The sequence below is a fragment of the Myotis myotis genome, unplaced genomic scaffold, assembly GCF_014108235.1.
Source record: "Myotis myotis isolate mMyoMyo1 unplaced genomic scaffold, mMyoMyo1.p scaffold_m19_p_13, whole genome shotgun sequence".
In the NCBI taxonomy this organism is placed as follows: domain Eukaryota; kingdom Metazoa; phylum Chordata; class Mammalia; order Chiroptera; family Vespertilionidae; genus Myotis; species Myotis myotis.
Genome location: NW_023416317.1, coordinates 20506630 through 20534307, shown reverse-complemented (window position 1 = coordinate 20534307; position 27678 = coordinate 20506630). Strand labels below are relative to the sequence as shown.

General features: G+C 40.7%; 1 protein-coding gene across 2 annotated transcripts in view; it reads right to left on the bottom strand.

Annotated features, from left to right (window-relative positions):
- GRM7 (glutamate metabotropic receptor 7) overlaps positions 1–27678 on the bottom strand; it is a 756022-nt gene that overhangs the window by 46368 nt on the left and 681976 nt on the right. The window contains exons 9-10 of one of the 2 annotated variants that reach the window (XR_004971482.1): positions 10475–10721; positions 4316–4407 (exon numbers count right to left, since the gene is read on the bottom strand). Coding sequence is in view for 1 of the 2 variants with exons in the window: in XM_036332027.1 (XP_036187920.1) it covers positions 10475–10721 (247 nt within the window). In the remaining variant the exon portion in view is untranslated. The remainder of the gene's footprint in view (positions 1–4315; positions 4408–10474; positions 10722–27678) is intronic. The other variant, XM_036332027.1, reaches the window with a different exon arrangement.

Sequence of the window (27678 nt, the reverse complement as noted above, 5' to 3'; positions counted from 1 at the left end):
GTCGCACATAAAGGCAACAGCACAGGGATGACACTTGTGACATCAGGGCTACATGCTGCCTTCCCAGGGCAGCGTGTGTGACCTTAGAGGTCTGATCTGGGAGAACACAATTCTACTTGCTGAAGCTGTAGACTTAGCATTTTCTCCTTCTTAATAAATGCCCACTCTTAGATATTTACTGGGTATGTACTACGTCCAAGGTAAGGCTAGGAGCCTGTGGTATGTTAGGTTTCGTACTCCGTTCCGAGCTCATTTTCTAAGATTTGCCAGGCCCCGTGCTAAAGATGATGCGGTCCCACTATGCCCAGGCTGCTTCCCATGTGAGATGCCTTGAACTATCTGCCTGAACACCTACTGCCTCAGCCTCACAGACTGCTTTCTATGCCTGGGGCACCATATTCTTTTGTTCTCCAGGTTCTTTCTGCAAATTGGTGTCCTGTGTTGAGTGCCCTTTCTTTGCGGCTGCCTGGAGTCCTTCTTCTTTTAAGACCAACTCCAACCACACCTCCTGGTGATGCTCTGCTCACATAGCTCAGCCTCACTCGCGTAGACCTCTCCTAAGGGCCCCTGTCATTCTGAATTATAACTGCTTACCTTGAAGTCTTCCATCAGATCGGGGCTACCTGAGGGTACCGTCCACTTCTGTCCCCAGTTCCTAGTCAGTTCAGGGCTGACCCAGAGGAACAGTGCTCAACAAATGTTTCTTTGCCCCAATTTAAGATTATTCTTACAGTTAATCCTGGCCAGGTGGCGCTGTGACATGCTCACATGTAAAACTTGACACAAAGAGTTTGAACAGGAAGGAGTTGTTCCTTAAGCATGATTAGTTTTGCTAAAAATTGTCCTTACCTTTCGCTACCCTGAGGACATAAATGGCACTGTAAAAATGAGACTGCACTTACTATAACCTAACCTATGGGCCCCTTTTTTAAAAGTAATTTGGTCATTGACATCATGTATCTCCCAGTGAGAATGAGTAGCAATAATGTTCTTGTATTTTTTTTCAAGTTCATCTTGCCTTTTATGTTTACGTTCATTTTATATTCTTTTCCATCCAGTTATTCATCGTAATGGTTTATAGTAAATAAAACTCCCCCCCCCCAAAAAAAAAAAAAACACAACAAAAAAACCAACCAAACAAACAAAAACAACTTGACACAGTTTTTGTGCCTTTGGGATATGGTGTGTGTGTGTGTGTTTCTTTTATGTTACAAACTAGTAGGAATCCTGGCCACGTGCACTTTCATCCTATTCTTTAAGTTCAGCTGAAGTGGAAGAACAGAGATGGCAAATATTAATTGTTTTTTGAGGCTGCTGAGATTGTAAACCCCAATGAGAGAAATGATGGCATTTCACAGAGCTCTTAGGCAGAAAGATATGCCGAAAAGATTTATAGCTGCATTTATTTCTAAGGTGATTTCATGTCAAAGGTCAGGTGACATATATTCTTTGCTATGCTTCACTTACAGAGTTTCAGAATGGATTTTAAATTGAGGGAGTCTCCAGTTAACTCAGAAACATCACAGTGAATGTTAAGGAGGAGAGAGAGTCTCCACATAATAGAAAAGTTGGATGTCCAGTTCCCAAACTGTAGAAATGTGAAATGACCCCCTTATAGTAATTATAGAAAATAAGAGAGTATTAATGTTTTATAATCCATTTAATAAATGAATGAAATGCCAACACTAGTATAACCAGTGTACTTGCATGGAAGAACATGCCTTGTAAAAAAATACTCAGGGCTAATAAATGTCCATATTTGCTGAATTAAACAAAGTTTTAAAAATCAGAAGACCACCCTCCGGTTTGAAAATTTACTTCCTAACAAAACAGTCAGTTTCCTGACCTGGTGATGAAGCCAGATTAATTGGGCTTTTTTTTCTTTAATTGCATTTTAAAATAAATGCCACTAGATTGAAAACACTCTGCAGAGTTTTCAAATGTAGAAAAACATTCAGACAAAAGATGCAGGCAGTGCTGCTCCCACTGCTGCCAGGCCCAGAGTGCATGTTGAAGGCGGGTGCAGTGTATGGGGTGCGTTTTCCAGTCGCGTGGGGTTCTGCTCCGTCTCAGTCTGAACCTGCTTCTTGCCAACCCCAGCAAGCAGGCGTGGGTTTGCTCTGTAGAGGGCGCCTTTGCTGGCGCGTTGGGGCCGAAACAGAAGTCTTACTAACACAGTCGTATGGAAAGTTCACTTTGAACCTCTAGGTTTTTCTTGCCTGTGTTGTCTCCCTGAAAACAACCGCCTAGAAACGGATTTGAACACATAACCTGAAGCTTCTTTCATGGTGCACCGAGCTTTCCGGACTGACTGTAACCCATACAAGGTGGTACCCTCCCTTCTTGGAACAAACTTAAAACTTAGATTAGCTTCCACTCCCCATCTTTTTTATGTAGCTATGTTCATGTTTATCATTAATTTGTAAAGCCACCTCTAAATGGGCAGGAAAGGGAACACCTATTCAAGATCCTTGAAACAAGACAATTCTAGTGAAAAGTTTACTTCTAAATAGCACATCCTAAAAATATATATTTTTTACTGAAAGATTGACTGGGGACCACTTTCATCTTGCATCCTTTCAACCAAAAGGCATCAACTTAGAATGGAGCTAGCGAGAATTTTTAATGGATTGAGATTAAATCTACCATTTTTACCCAGGGAAAATTCCTTCTCATTTATTCTGAGGCAGTCTCCTGGAAAAGGACTATTTAAGTGATGAGCTGCAGGGTTTTGACAAGCATTTGTACTGCAAAAACTTGAAATCTCGCTGGAATACAGTTATACAGTCACTGAGAGAAGAGAATGCCCTATTTAAAAACTAGGACAGATTGTGTTGATATGGAGAAAGGAAAGAACCCTGTGAACAATACGTCTGAAATTAAAGACTGAGTCGCTCGCATCCATCTAAAATCAACAGAAAATGTAATTACTCTTTGGAAGTACTCTTGTCTTAGAGTGCTAAATGGATTCAAAAGAGCAAGATATTGTTTGTACTTAGTATACCATTACAGGAACAAAGATGGAAGAAACATAGCAATGATCTGATAGAAGTTCCACATTAGCCACGTAGAAAAGAGAGACTAGCCACATCCTGAACCAGTATTTCCCTTTCCCATGGTATGACATCTCTCTCTCTCTCTCTCTCTCTCTCTCTCTCTCTCTCTCTCTCTCTCTCTCTCTCTCTCTCTCCCTTCCAGGATCCCTCTAGAGATAGGTCTCTCTATTTTATAAGCATAATAGGAGGTTTAGAGGAAATCGAAAGAAACCCTTTTATTCAAAGCCACCACATGCTTTTAATAACTTTACTCCATGTCTTCTACTGTTTATTTTCCCTCCGTTTGGAATACCCTGCCTCCAGCTGGACTTGCAAGTGTTGTTTTCCACTATGTTACAATATCGCTTAGGCTGAAGGAGGGAGGTAATAATACGACCACTAATATTCTTCCATAGTGATATGTAACCATCAATGGTGAATCAGTTAGTATTCTTATGGCAGTTGGTCCCATGTCCAATTCACACATTACACTATTTGCTGTGTTTTTAAAGCTATTGGTTTGAATACCCTTGATATTTATTGGTGATTCTTGGGTCTGGCTAACGCTGAAATGCATTTTTAGAGTCTTGTGCTCTTTTATTGGACCTCTCCCAGCTCTGTGAAATGACTGGAGTTGGTTCAGTGTTTCTCCGAGGCAGAACTAGGAGCCACAAATCATCCTCAACACATTATCAAGCTCAGCCAGCAAACCCCTTTTCATTTTTATTTTATTTTATTTTATTTTTGCTGTAAAGAACAAACCAAGACCATTTGGGATTTAAGGTGGTAGGGACATTCATTGTTTTTTTTGAATGAATACATCTCTAGAAAGATATATTCTTTGAATGTATTTAATAAAAATAAACCAGAACAAACAGTTTTACTAGGCTTGTAAAATATCACCCCTCTCTCCCTGTAAGTTTTCAAAATTGCCTTCTAAAACTGGGCTGTGAAAAATACATTTTAAAAATAATCTCCCACCATTGGTAGTTGTAAAGTAGAGTATGTATCAGAATGACCAGTGCTAATTCTGCCATAGTTGGCTACCTTTTCATGAGAGACCAATGCATACATGCTCATACAGATGTTCTCCAGAAAACACACCAGCATGTGGCTTATTGCAGCTCCTTCTACCAAACTTAGTTAACAGATCATCCTTGAAAACACGTCTCTTCACATACATAGATGTACAGGCAATCATGCACAATTTTCATGGAAACATTTCTAATTTTCAGTAAAGACAAGAACACACAAATAAATAAAAATTGGATTTGTCTTACCTTTTGGAAAGCAGGCAAAAGCTATACTGTTGGTGGGATAGTGTACCAAGTAACAGACTTTTGTACACTCTTTCTTACTGGTGGTGTACAGTCTACAGGAAAAGTAAATATATAGGTATGTATAAAATAAATGCTCAAACAATATTCCTTCTCATTCTTTTGTTTTTTTCTTTTGAGGAAGAGGCTGCAATAGAGACCATAGACATCATGGCCACTCTTTCAGTGGGGTCAGTAGCCTTTGGTAGACCAGTTCACCACAATTCAGGTACCTCTGAACATGGGAGTACTGGTGCCTCTTGGTTTAAGGCAGTTTGGCTTGACTTGCTTGAGGTGGAGCAGTTGAGAGAACCAGCCCCCCCCAAAATTTATCTGTCTGGTCAGAGTTGTTTTCTTCCTGTCGCCATCCCTTTTGTCCCCAGCCTATTCCAGGCACGCTGACCAGCCTGCGTGGCTAGTCCAGGAGATGAAGCCAAGAACACAGTGTTGAGAATGCTAGGGCTCTAACGAATGAGGAAGCAGCACATAAACAAAACAAAACCTTAACAAATTTACACAGCACAGGCACGTGTTCCAGAATTTTCTAGACATGGTTAGTTGTGTAGGCTTAGATGTGCATATCCATTTTACAGCAGGTGTTTTCTGTGTACATTTTTAAATCAAATATCTCCTTGTATTGACAGTTCAACTATTTTATGTAATAATTGCCTTCTTTGAGAATAGCACAAATTATTTATATATTTTCTGACCATACATACAAAAGTGGTAGTAAAGAGAAACAACACCGGAATACAAAGTGAGCCCTAGCTGGTTTGGCTCAGTGGATAGAGCGTCTGCCTGTGGACGGAAGGGTCTGGGTTTGATTCCAGTCAAGAACACATGCCAGGGTTGTGGGCTTGATCCCCAGTGGGGGGCATGCAGGAGGCAGCCAATCAATGATTCTCTCTCATCACTGATGTATTCTATCTCTCTCCCTCTCCAAAATCAATAAAAAATATATTTTTTAAAAAGAATACAGTTATATGCAATATATCTTCCTATAAATTTTCTATTTTAGGTGAAAATTATTCTTCTTCTAAAATGTGCTTCAAAAATAAAACTAAATGTGTTTCACCATACAATATGCTCATTGGTTTAAACTAGTCTTGTACATGGTGTATATTCAAACCTGTATCTCAGTGTTAAGTACCCCCACATCCAGGAAGGGAGTGTCCACCTGCCTGACATCTCAAGTTACCACTGAGCCCCCAGAGTAAGCTAACTCTGAACAGCCCAGGAGTTTTTCTGCAGGGCCTGGGGGTAATAGCCTAGAAAAGATGCTAGGTTGGCACAAAAGTAGCTTAGGGCTCCTTATCACTACCTTTACCGGGGGAGTATCTGACCAGAGGGTAAGTCACATCTGGTTCTGACCCATCCAGGGGAGGAGGCAGCAGGTCTTACCCACTGATCTCAATAAACTCACTGCCTCAGCTGCTATTACCATCCAGCTAGCCAAGGGTCCTGGTGGCCATCGATAAGCCAAGTCCCAAGCACAATCAATTTGCCATGAACATACATCTGCCAGGTTAGCAATAAAAAGGTGCCCGGCCACATGGCAAATTCAGAATGCAGAAGCCAGCACCAGAGCTTGAGGTGCCCTGATTCTTGGTCAGGGATGGGGAGAAGGCATCATGGCAGCCAGGTCTAAAGCTTTGCATATTAGGTCAGGCTCTTCTGATCCTCTAGCAACAGAAATCTTGTTTGCATAAATAAAAATTCAGGAAGTCGCTGAGCTACACCCCTCTCCCCCCTGCTGTTCTGCAGTCAGTGCGGAAACCAGCCAGCATCCCAATATCTAATGCTCCCAGTGAGCAGATGCTCTTTGTGTATTCCATCCAGGGAGAAGTTTATCTCTCAGACAGTGGCATGTTAACGGAAGAAGTAACCTTAGAGGAAAAGGGAACCTCTGGGGGAAGAGTCAGGCTGTGCCAGGGCAGTTTTGATGTCTGCTCCCGGTGAGCCAGCGGATTGGGTTTTATGTGGACAGGTAGCTGCAGTGGCATTGGATGGGCAGAAGCGCACATGCACCAGGTGGCGGCGGCAGGGATGGAGCAGAGCTGCTGGAAATGAAAACACTGAGGGTCGAAACACGTTGAGACTGTGTTCAGAACAACAATGAGGAAGGGAGATTTCTGTTTCATTCTTCGCTTTGTTGCGCATGCTGGAAACTGGACTTCTCCGATTCCCTCCCTCAGAGAATCATGTGCAGAATTCCCCCTTTGGAAAGACACATTCCTTCTCCAAGTGCCCGGCCTGTGCTTTTGTTTTCTTCTAACCAGACAGCTTAATTTCAGGAAATACTTTCTTTGTCTCTGTTACCAGAGCTCAGAAACTTGAGATTACCAGAGCTGTGTTTGGCATTTAGTGAAATGTAGTAATGTTCCCTCGCACCAGAATAGTCTAGTTGTCTGTTTCATGAATTGAATTTTTCACTACCGCTCTTTCCCTTCACGTGTACATTTCTGCATTGCTCAGGGCTGGGTGTCCGAGTGTAATTGTTCCCTGTGAAACCACTGTTTCCTTATCAGTGGTCCCTTCTGGATCATTTAAAATAACTATTTGTTTGCACTTTGATCTCAGGTCAAATGTTTCATTTCTTTAAGTGAACTTTGCTTCAGATCATCATTACTGCGGAAACTTGGGGAGGTATTTCCAATCTGGGCTCAAACCGAGTGTCCTAGAATGAAATCTCAGCCTGTTAAGAGAGGGAATTTCTAGAGCTGTGTTGTCTGATATGGTAGCCATAGCCACAGATGGCTATTTAAATTTAAACTCTTTAAAATGGAGCAAAGTTAAACGTGTCTTTCCTCATTTTGTGGCCACATTTCAAGTGCTGAATAGTCACAGGTGGCTAGGACATTTCCACCACCACACACAGTTCTGTTGGGCAGATTTTATCTGGTTAATGTCTTTAAATTCCTCTTTGAGACCTTTGAGAGCTGGGCCTTCAGAAACCCCAATGTTTGGAGGTACATGAATTTCCTCCCATGGTTCAGCAAATATCTAGTCAAGTTCTTTATGGTGTTTAGGGAGTGTCTAGACCAGTGGTTCTCAACCTTCCTAATGCCGTGACCCTTTAATACAGTTCCTCATGTTGTGGTGACCCCCAACCATAAAATTATTTTCGTTGCTACTTCATAACTGTAATTTTGCTACTGTTATGAATCGTAATGTAAATATCTGATATGCAAGATGTATTTTCATTGTTACAAATTGAACATAATTAAAGCATAGTGATTAATCACAAAAACAATATGTAATTATATATGTGTTTTCCGATGGTCTTAGGCGACCCCTGTGAAAGGGTCGTTCAACCCCCAAAGGGGTCGCGACCCACAGGCTGAGAACCGCTGGTCTAGACAGACAAGTCCAAAAGAACTAAATCAATTTTTCAAAATCTTTTGGACTGATTACGAGATAAAGGCTCTATTTGATTTATCTTTGTGTAGGCACCAAAACAACCATAATGACAAGAGTCAATAAAGCCTTTTCAAGGGATAGGCACCCAATGTATTCCAAATGGAATACTTACTGTGACTGATACAGCTAATAAGATATTTGGGTTTTGAGTTAGTAGGATGTGGCCTCTACCCGGGCAGCCTTCTTTGAGCGCACGTTAATCCTGTCTTTATAGATAACACTTCAAGCAATAATACATTTCACAGCACATTTAACTACAGAGTCTGCCACAATATATCATCATATTCTTTATATGCAAGTATTACCAACTGTGGAAGCCAAAAGCGTAAGTACTGTGCAGGAATTACAACATGCCACTCACCTCCCAAGAAACAGCAGCAAAGAGAAACAAGCATGGATTTGGGAGTCAGACCTGGGTTCAGTACCCCCTGTGCTGCTAATTAGATGTGTGACTTTGGTTATGTCCCTTAATCTTGCTAAGTGTAGGTTTCTTCAGTAAATGAGAATCATAACCCCATTCCACAGTTATTAGGAGGAGAAAGATAGTCCATAAACGACATTATGCATAATGCCCATTTCAAAGGACAGTTGATGTATTATTAGTAGTAGTAATATTAGTAGTGTGGTTAGTATTAGCATTATCATACCCCAAACAGCTTCAATAGGGATAGAACCTAATCATTAAAAGTTAACAACAGTAGTAACGTTATTTCAAGCTAATTATTTTTAAATAGCATAGTACTGAATTAATTGTCCAAATTAAAAACTTCTATTTTGGTCATTTTTTTCAATACATTTAGAGTTTTGACTATATTTTCTGCTTATTGATTTTAGGCATATCTTGATGTGTGTGTGTACAGATATAAATGTAAATCTGTTATTGGGATGTCTCCAGGATAAGGGTCTTGTGAAATGCAAATTGACAAGGGGTTCTAGAATAAAACTCTATAGAGGTATAAATACGCAGCTATATTTATTAATACAAATATACATATAAATAGATGCATAGGTATGTTCATGGAAATATTTCTTTTCGTAAATTAGTTTTATCTACTTCCTGGTATACAGTTAGCCTTTAACTTCACCAGCATATCTACATAATAACACACGCTGAAATATACTTTCAGGCAAAGATTTTTGTCTTTCAGGAATGGAAGGAAATTAACACTTATTTGCTCAACTATTTTCCAGATGGATGATATTTCATGACAGTTATGACATAGATATTAAGCTTTAAGAAAGCTTAGTGATTCTCAAAGTCACACAGCCAGTAAGTGAGTGGCTTGGATTTGAACCCAGGTCCATCTCAGCCTGAAGCCTCTTCCTACATCACATTGAATACCACTGCGATCCGCCATCCACTTCTCTCCACTGACCATTTGCTCTGGAACCCCAAGGTCAGAGCCTGTTCATTCTGCCCATTCTGGTTCTCCCTTCTCTCAGGGTGATGTGTCTCCTTCCTCTTCCCTTGTCCCAGAAACTCTTCTATTGAAAAGTCAAAGGGAGGTCCACCATGTTATTACTGAGCCTTTGCTATCTTCTCTATGAATTCTTAAAGTGTTGTACAATATTCACCCAACCAACCATTTAGAAATGGAGATGTGTCAGATCATGGATCTCTCTACAGTATCTGTCAGGATCACACTCCACTGCCTCCTGGCTTTTAAAGATCTCTCTCTTGCTGCAGACATAAAGGATTGCTTCATAGTATTTAAACTAGGAATTCTTTTTGCTTGGCAATAAGGCTTTGGCTCCAACAAAATCAGCTCATAACTGAAAAATAGTATGTCTCGAGTGACTGAATTCACAACCTGAATCCCCCTCCATTTTAAAAACAGGAAGTATCATGAACACTTGTTTCTACTTCATTCTATATGAAACTGATCAAAATATTTCTAGAAAAAAATTCTAGAAGTCTCCTTTTTAATTTGAAATTCATTATAACACCAGTATTGTAAAATTAGCAATTGGGAATTCTATGCATTTAACCTCTGGATATTTTTTTTATGCCTACCTTGTTTAGGTTTATTTTCAGGGGTGAACAAAGGCTACCCAGAGGTTACAGATATGTCATGTGGCATATCAAATCTGACATTTAATCCTTGCTCCCACTCATGATATTTAGTTTTCAGTGAATGGAGCTCTCCTGTGGTGATGTGGTAGATGTCTTTCCCACATGGGGATGCCATTCCCTTGTGGAGTCCGGGCCTATATACTTGGATGAAAGCTTTCCAATGTTTGTGTGTCTAGAAGGCTTGCTTAGTAAAGAATCATAGCTTTCTCCTCATTCATGTTCCAGTGGAAAGAAGTTATGATTCTAAAATTCTTAAATAGTCTAATTTCATTCCTATGGCTAGAGATCAATCTGGTGTTAAACATTTTCCTAAACAGGAAGTTGTTCCCCTAACAGGAAAGGTGCAACAAGGGTGTTTGTTGGGAAGGGTTGGGACCAGAGGACAAGAAGCAAGGGGCAGGGGAGGTTTCCCACTTGTGAGCTGTGACTCCAACAAGGTGAGAAAAAGAAAAGGGTGTTGAGAATAAGGCAGGACTCTGAGGAGAAAATGTTAGCATTCCTCAAGGCAACCCAAGTCACTAAGACAAGAATGGTTCCAGCGTTTCTTCCGAGAAAGGCAAGAACACACCACATTCCCGAGAGCTTCCGGATGCAGCACAGGCAGATGCAAGGAAGGAAGAGGTACTTACTGTTTGGATCTACGTTTTCACAGAGTTCTGTCTTTGCCTCACCGTTGGGTCTGTCACTGGGTTTGTGTGACAGCCGTGATGACATGGTGGCTGCTGTGACTACTGCCTTGAAGCTTCGCTTCCGTTTCTGGACATTGAGTTCAGGGTGGAAAATGATGATGTACACTTTCGGCATGTATAGCATCCCCAGCGCCACTGACGCACTTAGGTTCATGGAGATTGTAAGCGTGGTGGTTTGTATGTAGAGCTAGGAGACACAACACACAAGACACTATTACAAATAAAATGACCGCAGAGGGAGTCTTAACACTTAACGTGATGTCAAGAATAACTATGGCGAGGAGAGATAGCATAGCAATCTCCAAGGGTTTCTGATTAAAAAAAAAAAAAAAGCAAGACAGGATGACTCTGAACATTTATTGGAGAGTTTATGCATATTTTTATTTGAATTTTTATTGTTTGAATGTTTGGGAGAATCCATGTGCGTGCTTGCCCTGGAGAAGTCTCCTACATAGAATTTCGGAGTAGATCCAGCATCAGATTTGAAGTACTTTTAATCAAAATGGCAATTGAATATGAAGATGGGCAGATGGTGGAAATCTGTAAAACCTTGTGTAAGGGAATTGGCTTTTATCCCCCATATCTACACAACATGATTAACTCTACATGACCTGTTGATACACAGAGACTCTGGGGCAGGGGTCCTCAAACTACGGCCCGTGGGCCACATGCAAATACAAATATTGTATTTGTTCCCGTTTTGTGTTTTTACTTCAAAATAAGATATGGGCAGTGTGCATAGGAATTTGTTCATAGTTTTTTTTTTAAACTATAGTCCGGCCTCCAACGGTCTGAGGCTCCATGTTTAAGAAGTTTGAGGACCCCTGCTCTGGGGCCTTGTTTGCAAAGTCCTTATGTCAATATATAGCAATACATGCACGTTGGGCATATATAGTTTCTCAAAGGGGCTCATCTTCACCATGCCTACAAAGTAGTGACTGAGTTTCCCTAGAGAGTAAGCCCTTCTTGCTTCATTCTGATTTTAAAAATACCGAAGGCAGGGGACCAAGATCTAGTTATGTTGTCCTGTCCAGTGTCTTTACACTGACCAATTGCTAATAGGTTGCAAGATCTCCTTCTGACATTGTTATTTGTGGTTTGGACAGTGACCCGAGCTGCCCTTGTCTCCTTCTGCTCCCTGGGGAATTCAATCGAGCAACCACCCACTCGCTGTTTGATGTGTTCAATTCTTGTCTGGCCTCCATTCAAAAAGATGAAGGTGGAAGGGTGTAGGAAACTGTCAGATCAGCGAAGGAAAAACTATAGATGACTTGGTCCAATTGTGTTTATAAAGTGCCCTGTCATGATCTAGAAGTGCCCCCACAATACATTTAGGAATATTTGTATCTTACAAGACTTGTCAAAGCTGGATGAAATGGGAGGTGATGGATGTGTTAATTAGCTGGGTTGTGGTAATTATTTTTCAATGGAGCTTAAGTCATCATGTTGCATACCTTAAATATCATGTTCTATAACCTAAATATATACATATTTAATTTGTCAATCATACCTCAATAGGCTAGATAAAAATAAACACCTTTAATTTGTCAATCATACCGCAATAGGCTAGATATATATAAAAAGATAGGTAGGCAGATAAATCAATTAAAATCTTGTTTAAATAAAAGTGACTAGCTACCATAGTCTTCCATGTTAGTGGGAAGCCTAGTTCCTTGAGAACATATTGGTCATGATTTCCCGCAACTTTGCCTTTGCATCGATCTGAGGATGAAATCCCCATCTTTTTAAAAAATATATATTTTTATTGATTTCAGAGAAGAAAGGAGAGGAAGAGAGAGATAGAAACATCCATGATGAGAGGGAATCATGGATCGATTGCCTCCTGCACGCCCCCTACTGGGGATGGAGCCTGCAACCCAAGCATGTGCCCTTGACAGGAATTGAACCCGGGACCCTTCAGGCCCTAGGCCAACACTCTATCCATTGAACCACACCAGCCAGGGCAAATCCCCATCTTTATTGGATTCTACAAGGCCACGAGTCATCTGCCCCCTGTCTACTTTACTGACCAATTTTTCACCACTATCCCCACCTCCCTCTCCAGGGCACCATCTGAAGGGGCACTCCTTCAGGTCTTGAAGATGCTATGCTCACTCAACCACAGATCCTGCATGCGTGCACAAATGCAGTTTTACTTTATTCTTGTTTTCATCTGTTAGAAACGTTCCTCCTCTGCTGCTTAGAGCATCCATCCAGGCTGCCTCCAGGTAGGCCAGCTCCTTAACTCCCATGCCCTCAATAATCTTTTCTTTACATCATTGGTTCCCATTTGTAATTAATACTCCCACTACCCTGATCACTTGATCATCTGTCTCCCCAACTAGGCCAATAGCTCTAGGCCTGTGTCCATGGTGCAATTTGTATCTGCAGTGATGGCAAACAGTAGGCACTTAATAAATACATGATGAATGAGCTCATGTGTTTGTATGATAGACACCTTTTCCTACCTATGACTGAGTGGTCAAACAGCCTTTCTCTAAATATACTGCAGAATTTCCATGTCACCTACTGGCTGCCTGGACCTTTCTGATCTTAAAATAGAACCTAGCAGATAGTAAGTACAGCCAGTCCTCAATGGGTTGTCAATGGGTTCTGCGACTAAGCAAAATGAAATAAAAGGAAACCAATTTTACCATAGTCTAATTGATATACACTTGAGCTAAGTTCCTATGGCATCTCATCAATGTTATAACAAAACAACATTGAGTGAAATGCTATTATTTGAGGGCCTGCTGTACTATGAAAGTACTGTAAAATAAGCAGAAAGATTAGAAGGCTTCGGTCTACAGGGATCTCAGAGGTATTGATCCACAGGGATCCACCCCCGTTAAGCCCCAGGAGGGAAACTAAGTCACTGTTTCTTTGCTATTAATTGGGAGGCTCACTGTTAAGCTCTGAGTGTTCAGCCCAGCGTCAACTTTAGTACATTCCTTTAGCAAGTTGCAACACATTTATTTTTAGTCTCAGCTGATCTGATGCTTACTGCAAAATGCTTAACTCTATTTCATCTTGGGTACTTCACATCCTTTTATTTAATCTTCCTTACTATTTCTTTAGAGATGTGAAGGCATTGGTGTCCATGGAGGAAAGTCTTCCCCACCGTGGTCAGTCCCCAGTGGCCTAGCCTTGTGGAGGGATGCCAGGTGCCTTGTAATTTCCGTGTGTTTTGATAATTAAACCTTAATTTTACCAACCCAAATGCTCCAGATCTAGCTTCTACTGCTTGGTTGAATGTGGCTTTCCTAATGTTCATCATGCATAATCCAGTTTATGCAACTAGCGAGCATTGAGGCAAGGGATTTGGAGTCCAGACAGCCAAGAGCCTTGCATAACATTCTTGAACAGTAGTTTTCCTAAAGTCTCATGCATGGAATGCATGCAAATATTTTCTTTGTCTCTCAATTTCCTTATTTATAAAATGAAGATAATAATAGTTCCTACTTTATGGGGGTTTTGAAGAGACAATTAATATATGAAGAGTGGCTAGCAGAATGCCTCGGAAATAAGTACCCATGAAATGTCAGCTGCTAATATTTACTTCCTGGCTGATATTTATTTATTAGATTACTAGTATCCCTGCACACGAATCCATGCACGAGTAGCTCGCTGCTGCTTGCCTCAGCTGGCCACCCTGCCCACTGCCACTGGTAGCTCTCCACCACTCATAGCTCGCCACCCTGCCCTCCTGTAGCTCTCCGCTCACCGCCCTGCCCTCCTGTAGCTCTCCGCTCGCTGCCCTGCCCTCCTGTAGCTCTCCGCTCGCTGCCCTGCCCTCCTGTAGCTCTCCGCTCGCCGTCCTGCCCTCCTGTAGCTCTCTGCTGGTTGTAGATCAGTCCTGACATTACGGCGTCCTGGCTAATTTACATATTCGTCTATTATATTAGATGGGGGTGTAGGTCTCAAGATAAGGCTTCTTCTGTACCTACTTTTACATATTTTTAACTTTTTACATATGTCTTACTGATTAACTAGGTTGTAATGTCTAAAACACCACACCTATTCACACCTTGTCTGACTAAAATATAGCAGCACATAGGCTGGTAGAGTACATAGACAGGTGTGTACTTAATTCAGTGCCAGGCAGAGCCCACTTGAATCGGCTCCATGCATTTTCTCATCTTGGCCTAAAAGTTCATGGTCAGATGTAATGTGAATTCATATTAGATCCCAGTGTTGCTTTGTAAGTAGGTGTAGTTGAGTTTTCCTTGTCTAATTCTCAATTTCGAAGATACTAAAGAATTTGAACACTTGTTAGATAGTGCTCATGAACAAATGTTGAAATTTGCCAATTCTTCTGGGTAAGTTTCACAATCAGTTTATACTTGAATATTATTTTGAGAGATTTCAAGTCATGCTGGTAATAGTTGTAATAATGTCAAGTTTTAAACTTTGCAAAATAGAGTATTCTCACTATTGTCCAAAGAATAAAATTTACAAGGCCTATAGATAAATATAAAACTAGAACTATTAGGAAAAAATCCAGTTTTAGATTTTTAGGTTCATCAAAATAGTCTCATAATTTCTAATGTTATCCTTAATAAAAAGTATGTACTATAAGAAATTAACCAATAATATATTTATATTAATGAATTAACGCCGTTAAATATATAAAATTAGCAAAATTCTGGAACTATTTGGTGGGGTCAAATCATTAATATAAGAGTTAACTAACTCATGCCCACCTGCTGTCCATTCCCTCTTAGTTGTATTTTCAGACAGGCTATGTGAGACATACCATGCTTTTCCACTATTTATGCATTCATCCACTTATCCATTCAGCATTTTTATTGAGATACTGCTAAGTGACTGCGTTGGCCCAGGCTTCAGGCACAGCATTGTGAAGATGGTAGGCATGATTTGCTTTGAAAATGCAAAGTCATCCTGACGAGAATGATGCATTAGGGAACAATCTGGGTATAATGCAAAGTTCATGTTTGCAAATATGTGATTTCTTCCCCAAGGAACACAGTCAACTGCACCCAGCTGAACCCAGCTGTGTGGGACTATATGAAATGCACACACACACCCATGCCTCAAGCATCTGCCAGCTCCCCCCTTCGGCAATTTCACCATGAATCACAAACAGCAATATGTTTGGCATCTGCTTCCATGAGCAAACATCAGGCTTTTTTGTAAAGGTAAAATGCCACATTTATTGTGATATTTATATATTTCTTAGTCATCTAACATATATAAAACCAGGCCACCATTTTTATTAGGTTCCTATCCTTTTTAAAAATGTCACTGATGATGTTTTTGAGTATGTGTCCCCAACCCAATTTTTTCCCGTAATTTCTATGTTTATTGCACAATATTGCACAGCACGATGATTTTTAAAAACACATTATGTCACCTTATAGCAGAACTGACTGAATGATGAACACAATATCTGCCACAAAGTATGTGCTTATTAAATTCTGGTTGAGCAAAAACATCTACACTTGAAGCAAGTATCAAGTATGATAAATATCCTTGGCATTCAGCACTGCTTTAAGAAAAGCTCTTAGTCTTTTGTTGTTGTTAACTACTATTAGTGTGCCTCTGGCCCTCATTTCTAGGGTGGAGATAACAGTACCAGTAAGGTTGTTGTTAGCATCAAACAGGCTCACAGTTGTAAAATATATACAAAGGTACCCAGCATGTAGCAACCACTCAATCAGGGGTGTTAGTATCACTGGTTTATTTATTGGATATAACATAAAATCACTTTTTTTTTTAAGTGCAATCTTAATACATTTAAAAAGGATGATCTTCCTTATGGATTCCACTGAATGAAAGCCTGTTTTAGGGAACAAAATCTCATTAAGTTGCCTTCTATTTTGTTTGAAAGTATACTCAGCCATTATTTTATCTGTCATGGACTATCTCATAAGAAGTAACTAAATATGTGTTCCCAAGTGACAGCTGAGAATTGGGACAAGAAGGCTTTATGCAGTCTTCAGGTGGGATGGGAGAAGTTTCATAATTCTCGTGACATCCCACAGTTTGTGAAATAAAAATAAAAAATTGTCTGATGCAGTCAAAAGAGGAAGGGTGCATTATTACTTGACAAGTGTTTGGAACAGTCAGGTGACTACATTGAAAGAAAAGTTCCTGGCAGTTAGGCCACCGCTTTCTATCCTTACCGCCAATACTTCTTGCTTCCTAATTAGAGTAACCATATTTCAGAAAAATAAATGCTGACACATGGCTGGGAACGTGACAGAATGTTCCAAATTGGGACTTTCTCAGTTATCCAGGGGTCAACATACTGAAGACTTTCCCTTAGTTATGAAAGGATACATGATGATAAAAGGATTAGCATGATGATGGGGGGGAATACTGGTTGTTGCTGTTTTTTTTTCCAGGAGAGAGAGACTTGCATCTTCTAGAACAGCGGTTCTCAACTTGTGGGTCGTGACCCCTTTGGGGGTCGAATGACCCTTTCACAGGGGTCACCTAAGACCATCGGAAAACACATATATAATTACATATTGTTTTTGTGATTAATCACTATTCTTTAATTATGTTCGATTTGTAACAATGAAATTGGGGGTCACCACAACATGAGGAACTGTATTAAAGGGTCGCGGCATTAGGAAGTTTGAGAACCACTGTTCTAGAAGGATAGTGTAATGAAAAGAACAAGATCTTTGTTTTCAGAACTGATTTCAAACGTTGGCCTTGGATAGTGGGTGGGTGACTTTGGGAAGCCACTTCAAGTGACTGACCGAAAATCCAAACCCTAGCAATTTGTTACAAGAGTGTCTGATATAAAACCCCACCTCATTTCACCACTACCACTGAGACCTTCTGTTCTGAAAATTAAAGGAAATAGTGTGTGAAAAGTAGTTGGCTCAGTGCCTAGTACATGTGGGTGCTCAGGAAATACAAGGGTCTTTACTAGAGTAGAAGGTCCCAGCGTCTGCTTAGCCCTTCTATCGGTGAGTGAGTGATGTATACATAAATATATAGATGACATACATAAAGAGATACATCAAATATGCTGGGACACACTCTTGGACAGATGCCTGGTATAACATTGTAGATAATGGAGGAAACTAGATGATCCTTGCACAAGATCTAGTTATACTGTGTTTTTTCTCATTTAGTATCTCCAGGCAGACATGATATTAAGTCTGCTGACAATTACATTATTTACTTGGATGGACGTAAGATGAGTGCGCCAGGTGAATGCAAATAAGTTCTGGAACAGGAGACAAGTGATTATGTCATGTTTGAAATCACCTACATCTCAGTTCTTTGCTCTCTGACCAGAAGCCTGCGGCTGTGTCTATTCCTACATAGCAAAATCAGAGATGCTGTGTTTCCAATGGGCCACATCCTTAGGGAGTTGATTGTTCACTCCCCATGCCAGCCACCCTAATGCACTGCAGGCCATTTTGATAGACAGTTGTAGGCAAATCACTTCTCATTGTTCTGGACACATACAGGCCCTGCCTACACACACTATGAATTTCTTTCCTCCACCAGCCATCTGACCCTTCAATTTTGATTTCATGTGTCGCCCCCTCCAACTGCAAGGCAGGAATTTTGTTCTGTTACATAGCTAATACTGGCACTATTTGCTCTGTTGTGTTGTCTAAAGGGTTATTTACTATTTCTTCTGGTTGGAGAGCCTCAGGGATGCTAGGTCTCTGCCTTAGTGATTTAACATACAAAGGCAAAGCATTTCCCCCACAGTCAGCCTAGAGACACACACTTCTGCCAGATCCCATTGGCCACCTTGGAATCCTTGGCCATATTCATCAAGACTGAACCTAACAGCCTTTTTGTGGGAGGCAATTTCAGATTCTGTCTTATAATGTGAAAATGCTGGCTTGCTCCTCACTGGGGACTATACCAGGTAATATGCAATGATGTTCTGTATTACTTTGCAAGTAAACCAGTGGGTTAAAGAAAAAAGTCTGAACTGATTCTGTTTCTAAACTTGTCATTTGAAATTCCCATTGGTATAAGAGCAAGGCTGTCTAGTTTTGCCAACTTTTAAAGACATCTTTGTAGTTCCAGTAAATATAAAAAGACAATAATCAAATGAAAATATCAATATCAAATTAATTGCTAAAAGAAAGACAGTTTTTGCATTTTCCAGGCACATTTATTGTGTTTTCATTTGGACTTTCGTTCATTAAAATTGGACCCACGAGTGTCATTGAGGAGAAGACAATGTCTGACCTACAAAAAGAAAGCGTGTTCTTAGCTCAGCTTTCAGCGCCACTGGCAATGGTTTTCTGATAAACTTGGACAGGGTTTGGTCATCATAAGCATCCAGCTTTCTCTGTTTGGCGTGGCTATTATTTTTCCTGACTTTCTCTGTTCCTTTGGTCTGTGTCTTTCCCGTCTTGCCGGTGAGCAGTGGCAGCTCCCTCCTGTGCTTTGGGTTCCCCCTTTCCTCTATTGTCTTTGCTCCCTGCTCTTCTGTGAACACTAGTATGTCCATATGTGCTTGGAGGGAGGCACCCCCCCAACCTTTGCCTTGCCTGCATAAGGTGCCAAGATACCCATTAGTCACTGTGCTAAGTGGTGCTCCTGGCTGAAGGGCAAACCACATTAATAGCTGGAAACCAGGCCATCGAATTGCCATCCAGTGATACTAGTAACTGTGCACTGGCTCCCCATTAAGACCCCCCAGATGTGTAAGGGTTTATTCCAAAAGGAGCAAATAACTGCAATGAATTCCCCAGAAAAGTAGAGACAAATGTTCGTCCAGCCTGTGGCCCTAAATGGCACAATGAGGGCTCTGAGACAGGGCCGGGAAATAACTCTCCCAGCAAGAGAGAGAAAAATAGTGACTCAGGTTTTACCTCCATTATAAGACCCATTTTCCTTTCATTTTTGTTTCCAAACTCTAAAAAGACCCATTTGCTCCCCACTCACTCTCAAGGGCCTGCAGTCTGGCTTCTGTTTGACCTCCTCGAGTCTGCCCTTGAAGCCTTCCTAGACTCTCTGTCAGACCTGAGAGGTATTGCCTAGGTCTCATTTCTCCCTGGAACTCAATGCTGAGGACTAATGTACTGGGGGTTCCAGCTGTCCTGCTGCATTAGGTCAACTGCTCATCACACTTTCGATGAAGATAAAATGCTTAACGTTGTCAAGGAACTCTCCAGTGCCCCCCTTCTGCCTTCCCATGTCTTCTCTGAGTCTTTCAAATGCACAGTATTCTGCCCATTCTCAAGGCTTTTGCACATCTGTTCTCTCTGCCTTAGATGCTGGTCTCACGCACCTGTGGCTGGCTCTCTCCTACCTGTCAGTCTCACTTCCTCCAGGAGGGCTTGCTTCTCTGACCTTCAAGTGCCTATGATGTCCTTATTCTCTTGCTTGCTTATAGAACACATTATCTCCCTTCATTACATTCATCACAGTTTGTAATTATTCATTCATTTTAGTGCTTATTTAACAGTGTCCCTTCACGAGACTGTCCCCAGAGGGCATGGACCATACTTTCCACTTACTGGCCATAGCTCCTGGCACACAGGAAGTACTCAGTTCACAGCAGCTGCACAGGGAACGACAGCAATCTAGCAAGGAGACACTGCGAAGCCAGGAGCAGTGGGGGGCGTGGCAGGTGCGCTAGGATTGCTGTCAGTTCCGGACTGGGATGCAGGCCCTGCTGCTGGCTGACAACTGGGGGATCTTGTGCACCTCACTTATCCTTTTGAAGCCTGGATGTTGATACTTAAGGAAATGCCGTGAGAAATGGCACAGAGCACTGGCCAGGAAGAGATGACCTGTAAGTGGGACATCCTTCTTAAAATCTAACACCCTGGTCAGAATACTGTGTGGATAACATTCATGTCTGTAGTGCTTTGGCTCTGAACGCTAATTATTTCCATTTTTCTAGTACTATTGCCTCGAGCCATTTCATTGGCTTCCCTTCATCCTCCAGCCCTGTGACAGGACACGCCTCCAGAGCAGCCATGGCGGAGATAATAAACAGAGGAGACAAAACACAAAGATAAATGACCCCATTCTGGTAAAGACCAGAATATTTTGTAGAAATCAGCACACTGGCCTCTTTCATGTCCCTTGAATGTGCCATGTTCTCTCCTGTCACAGAGCCTTTGCATATGATCTTCCCTTTCCCTGGAACGTTCCTCCACTACTTCTACCTTTCTGACCAAAACTAGCTAATACCATCCAGTTAATGAGCTCTCCAAGCACTCATAATAATTAGTATTTAAACATGTGTGTGTGTGATTTGTATCTATTTCTCTCACCAGGAAGCATGTGCATTTTTTTTAATGGTATGTTTTATTTTTTTGTAATTGAAAAATATTGTTTAATATTTGATACATTTTTTTCTTTATTAATTAAGGTATTCCATATGTGTCCTTCCTCCCCCGCCCCCCACACTTTTGCCCTCACCCCGCTGGTGTCTGTGTCCATTGGTTAGGCTTATAAGCATGTGTGTTTAGCTCACTGTTGTATCCCCAGAGCCTAGCATTGTGGGTGGAAAATACAAGGGACTTTACTGGTACTTTAAGGAAGGACGTCTTAGGCCCATGGAGATTCCATTTGGAATCTTTTGCTCCATCTCTGCCATTGTCTCAGAGAATAAATTAGAAGGGAACCCAGTGAAGGAGAGAGTGTGATGTTCCTGTGAATTTATGTCCCCTGAGGGAGTACTTCCCCAACTGGCCCAAGGGAGGGACAGACTGTGTTGTCCTGGGGTTTGCCACCTGCATTTTCTAACCTCTCTTTCTTGTACTCATTAAACATAAAGCATAACTATCAGTAATGAGTCCTTCAGAGCCTGAAGCAACAATAAAAATCAACAGCCCTGTCCCCTTTGGAGAAAAGGAAGCTTTTCTTTCAAAACCCTTGGGCCAACACCCAGGTCAGCACCTAATTGTCTCCTCTACGGGAACAAATGAAATGGTTGCTATGACAACTCAGTGAAGAGTTCAGGGTGTTTAAATTTTTTTTGTTTTTACAGAAAGCTGCTGACTTTGACTTAACTGAGATCTTAGATGCATTTTATTTTGCAATTCTGAGCCCTCTAGGAATTTCTCTGAATCATCAATAAATATCACTTTAAAAAAATTCACCTTCTTTAGAAAGCATGACGGCTCAGTCTAGGATAATGATAATGAAGAGGGCAGCAGGGGACAGATGAGAGAGCTATTAGGAGGTGGAGATGATAAGTGGCTGGAGTGGATGCCAGGAGTCAGGGTAAGAGAGGAACCACTGCTATCATTCTGGGCATTCCACCTCCTCTCATGCAAATGCCAGGATGTTAATCCTAAACCACAGCAACATAGTACAAACCCCTGAGTGGGTCTGAGCTCTCCTAAAAAAATGTTTCCACCCCGCCCCCAGCAAGGGTGGCCTGCTATAGATCTTTGCAGGCAAAATGAATTGATATGAGCACAGCTGACTCCTGGGCCCTCTTCTAGAGTGCTGGGCCCAGAAATGTATATCAGCTGTCCCTCCCCTCACCCCAAGGAGCCCTGATCTAGCCTTAGCTACTCAGAGCCAGTTCTTCCCATCAATTCCTTTTATTGCTAAGATTTTCTCTCTTCAGGCCTCAACCCTGCATTTATTCCTATTTGGAATTCCTACCCTGCCCTTCTTTTTTAAAAAAAAAATCCACTTTTTTAAAAAGGATGAAAGAGATCCATAAATTGGTTAACTAAAGGGCATCTGAGTAAACTTCTGTCTCTTTGCACCCAGAAAACGTTTGGCTCATGTGTACTATAGAGTCTTTATAATTTAAGAAAAAATATTCTTAGATAAAAGTATCATTTCATCAGACTCTTGAAATAAAACCACATCAAACTTTGATATAATTCTAAGGAAAGCAGATGAATGAGTCTTAAAACATAATCTTAAAAGCACATTCTCTATTCAGTTTTGGCTTACGGGATCGCCAGGCATTTCTTATGGGAACACACATAAAACTGAAATGTCTACTCGGTGATGTCCACAGAGATGTCAGGCCCACACAGCGGAGAGTCCTACAGAAGGAGGTGTTTCCGAGCAGCTTCTCCCTGATGCTGGTGACGTCAGCAGCCACCACTCTCAGCCAGTGGTCCTTCGGGAATTCCTTGGCTGAGGAGTCTCATACTGCCCAAGGTTCCACCCCCTTCCCTCGGGAAGCCCCCAAAGAATGCCTGGGAGATGCTGGGGTAGGAGGCTCAGCCCTTTGCCCCAGCTGTAAATCAAATTGCATTTTCTAGAGTTTTATATGAATAGGGTTATATAATATGCACTCTGTTTTTTGGTTTTTTTCCCCAAGGTAATTATTTTGAGATTCACCCACATTATTGAATTTATTTGTGGCTGAGTAGTATTCCCTTGCATGGATTTACCACATTTATTTAACCATTCATCTGCCAATGGACACTTAGGTTGTATCCAGTTTGGGTTGTTATGAATGTCATATACAAGGCTTCTTATGTACATATTTTTCATTTTATTTTGGGTAAACACATAGAAGAGAAATGGCTGGACCATATAGTAGGTACATGATTAAAGTTTAAGAAACTACCAAAGAATTGCCCAATAAGGAAATATCATTTTATGTGCTTTTCAGCAGTGTCTGAGAGGGTTCCAGTTCCTCTAAAGCAGCGGTTCTCAACCTTCCTAATGCCGTGACCCTTTAATACAGTTCCTCATGTTGTGGTGACCCCCAATTTCATTGTTACAAATCGAACATAATTAAAGCATAGTGATTAATCACAAAAAAACAATATGTAATTATATATGTGTTTTCCGATGGTCTTAGGTGACCCCTGTGAAAGGGTCGTTCGACCCCCAAGGAGGTCACAACCCCTAGGTTGAGAACCGCTGCTTTAAAGCCTCTCCAACAGTTGGCATGGTCAGACTTTTGCATGTTAGCCACTCTAATGTGTGTGCAGGAAAATCTCATTCTCATTCTAATTTACAACTTACTAAGAAGCCTAGGTAGTCAGCAGATTCCACGGGATAATTTGCCACTTGTATGCCTTTGGTGACATGTCAGTTCAAATCTTTTGCCCATTTGTTTTTTTATTGGCTTTTCCTTAATGCTAAGATGTGAGAGTTTGGGATTCTAGACACAGGATCTTTATCAGATAAATGCTTTGCAAAGTTCTTTTTGCCCCTAGTCTGTGGCTTATCTATTCATTCTCTTAATTTTGTTCTTTGAAGAGTAAAGTGTTTAATTTTGGTAAAGTTCAGTTTTTCAATTTGCTCTTTCATAGATGGTACACTTTTTGTGATATCTAAGAAGTCTTTGCCTAATTGAAGACCACAAAAAATTTTCTCCTATCTTTTCTAGATGTTTATGGTTTTGGGTTTTATGTTTAGATCTATACCCCATTTGCACTAATTTTTATATATGGTACTAGGTACTGATCTAAGTTCATTTTTGGATATAAATGTCATTCTAGCACAATTTGTTAAAAATGTATACTCTATCCACTGCATTACCTTTGTGCTTTTGTAAAAAATCAGTTTTTCATGCATGTGTGGGTTTATTTATGGACTCTCTTCAGTTCCATCAACCTATTTGTGTTTCTTTACAACAGTGTCATACTGTAGCTTTATAATAATTCTTAAATTCAGACAGTGTTACACCTTCAACTGTATTCTTTTTCAGAGTTGTTTTAGTGTCTAGGTTCTTTGCATTTCCATATGAATTTTAGAATCCACTTTTCAATTTTTATAAGGAGCCTTATGGGAGTTTGCTTGTCATTGGATGGAATTTATAGGATAATCTGAGGAGACTTGCCATCTTAACAATATTGAGCCTTCTACCCCATCAACAATGTAAAACTCTTCACTTATTAAGTCTACTTTAATGTCTCTCAGCAAAATTTTGTAGTTTTCAATAAATAGCTCTGTTATATTTCATTGTTTTACAAAACATTGAATTTTCATTTTATTTTTTTTAAAATTCCATTTTCAATTATAGTTTACATTCAATACTACTTTGTATAGCATAGTGGTTAGACAATCACATACTTGACAAAGTGTGCCCCTTAATATGACCAAAGTGGCACCATACATAGTTCTTACAATATTATTGACTATTAGAGGCCCGGTGCATGAATTCGTGCATGGGTGGGGTCCCTCTGGGTGGCCTGTTGGGACCTGGCTGAAACCCTCAGTCCAATGCCACCTGCAGCTCCTATCTGCCACTCCCGCTCATCCCAGCCCCACTGTGCCTGCCACAGGCTCATGCCCAATCAGTCCCGATCAGGAGAGGCTCACCAGCCATGAGCCCTGCATCTGGCGCCCTCCCAAGGGGAGTGGCCTGTGGGATGGGGCTGAAACCAGCTCTCCAACATCCCCTGAGGGGTCCTGGGTTGTGAGAGGGTGCAGGCCAGGCTGAGGGACCCCACTGTGCACAATCAGGCCAGGGAGGGACTGCGGGAGGGCTCCAGGGCGTGTCCGGCTCATCTTGCTCAGTCCTAATCAGCTGGACCCCAGCAGCAAGCTAATCTACCAGTTGGAGCATCTGTCCCCTGGTGGTCAGTGCACATCATAGCGAGTGGTTGAGTAGCCTTAGCATATCATTAGCATATTACCCTTTGATTGGTTGTTTGGTTGTTCTGTCGTTTGGTCTATTTGCATATTACCCTTTTATTATATAGGATAATCCCTGTGCTGTACTTTACATCTCCGTGACTATTCTGTGAGTACCAATTAGTGCTTTTTAATTCCTTCACCTTTTTCACTCAATTCCCTTCCCTCTGGCAACCATCAGTCTGTTCTCTGTATCTATTAGTCTGTTTCAATTTTGCTTATTTTTTCTTTAGATTCCACATATAAGTGAAATCGTATGGTATTTGTCTTTCTCTGACTTACTTCACCTAGCATAATACCCTCTGTGTCTGTCTATGCTGTCGCAAATGGTAAGATTTCATTCTTTTTATAGCTGAGTAATATTCCATTGTATATATGTACAGTTATTTATTCACTTGTCTATTGATGGACATTTGTGTTGCCTTCATATGTTGGCTATTGTAAAGTTTCAATGAACATAGGAGTACATATATTTTTTTGAATTATTGTTTTTTATTCCTTTGGATATATATTCCCAGAAGTGGAATTGGTGGGTCAAAAGTAGTTCCATTTTTAACTTTTGAGGACTCCAAACTCTTTTCCAAAGTGGCTGCACCAACTTGCATTTCTGCCAATGGCTCACAAGGGATCCCTTTTCTTCACATCCTTACCAGTACTTGTGGTTTGTTGATTTATTCATGACAGCCATTCTGACAGGTGTGAGGTAGTATATCATTAGGGTTTTAATTTGTGTTTCTCCTACGATGAGTGACAATGAGCATCTTTTCATATTGGCCATTTATAAGGACATGGAGTTTTTCAAAGATCCCAAGCCCACACCAATATCTTATAAAATGCCCCACATTCTGATTTGTTTGGTTTTTCATAATTAAATTTGGGTCAAATGCATTTGTCAGGAATACTTCCAGGTGGCATTGTGGATCCTTCCAGGAGGTCACATATCAGGGGTCTTGCGGCTGGTGGTGAGCATCAGATCTCATTACTTTAATGGCACAATTTACCTTTGTTTTTGGAAAATAATCTACGAGTGATACATTGAGAGAAAAATATTTTTTGAAAAGTCAATTTATAAGATTATTAACTTCTGCTCTAACATGTGATTATTTTTATCTATTTTCTTTCTTGGTAAACAGCATTTCAATTTTCTCTCTAGATTAGAAAGAATATGCTAATTTCCCCTTGCCCTCATAATACAACACAAGGACCAATAGGCCACTAGGAAATGTTTCCCTCACAGTGATTGATTAGGGGTGTGGCTTAGTCGGGAGAAAACCTGACATGAGCCCTCAGGACATCAGGGTATGGGTAAAGAAAATCCTTGCTCATTTTGTGAGCACCTTCCAAAGTGTTGAGAACGCAAGTTCGGTTCCTGTCTCAGTGAGATCTTGTCACTATGGAGCCAGCCAGGTTTTGATCAATTGTATAGTTTTATAATCTTAGAACCAATCTGTTTTATAGGCCTTCAATCAGCATTAAACCAAAACAGGTGTTTCACTTATATAATGGTGTGTACTCTGTGTGAACAGATGGGGCTTCCAATAGGTGATCACTTTACTTCTAGACAGGATGTGTTTTATACTCTGTGAGGAGAATTCATTACTATTGATAGCCTAGTTTGCCATCAGGCTTGGTGCCAGGGAACATTACATATGAAAATGATATAAGATAATCACAAACTGGCTATCATTGGTGTCACAGGAGATGCCTTTCAATGAATATTGTGCTCTCTGCTTTCACCCAATACATCCCTCTTTCTCCCTTATAGGATCTTATATCACATAGCTGTAAAGCAGATATCTGTAAAATACTATGTCCTTCAAACTGCATGCTGTACACTGTACTCTGCCCTGCAATGTTCCTCATTCCTTTGCATCCTGAGTTAAAAGGTGTACTGCAGATTATGAGGAAGCAGCAATATTTATTTTTGCTCATGGGGAAAACTGCCAACATTCAGCAAGTTTCAGCTAATGTTCACCTCGTTTGGCTTGACTCAGAGCAGGTCTTGAAGGGAGACAGCTAGACAGAAATATGAGCAATCCAGACTAAGGGGTATTCAATTACTGGCTGGAGAATATGGAAGTACTTTAACTGTTTAAAACATTTTGCTTTGCAGAAATTTTAAAATCTTTGCTAAAAATGCAAATGTTTGATATCAAATGCCCCAACATTATATTTATTTTAAATGTTAGTGTTAACATTTTAAAAACTTCCATACCTTATTATATTTTCATAAATTAAAAAAACAACAAAACAAAATACAACTGCTGAAATTCATGTAAACAGAAAGGGATGGGAAATTACTGGAAAAATTCAAAGATTCAAATTGAATTTAGGTCACATATTTTACAGTAACCACTTGATGATTTTATTTTATTTGGTGTTTGCCATTCTGTGGACTATATTATAAACAATGATAGGGATTTTCCTAAGATATATTATCACTATTTACAGAATCTCCCCCCTCCCTCCAAATGTTCCTGTTAAACTGTCTATGCTGTAACTGCCAGCCTGGTCGGTATATCGAGACCAGTCCTTTGGGTGTCCCTCAAGGACCAGATAAAGCCATGCTTTCCTGATTTGTTTTATGGTTGAAGTCCTTGGTGACCTGGCAG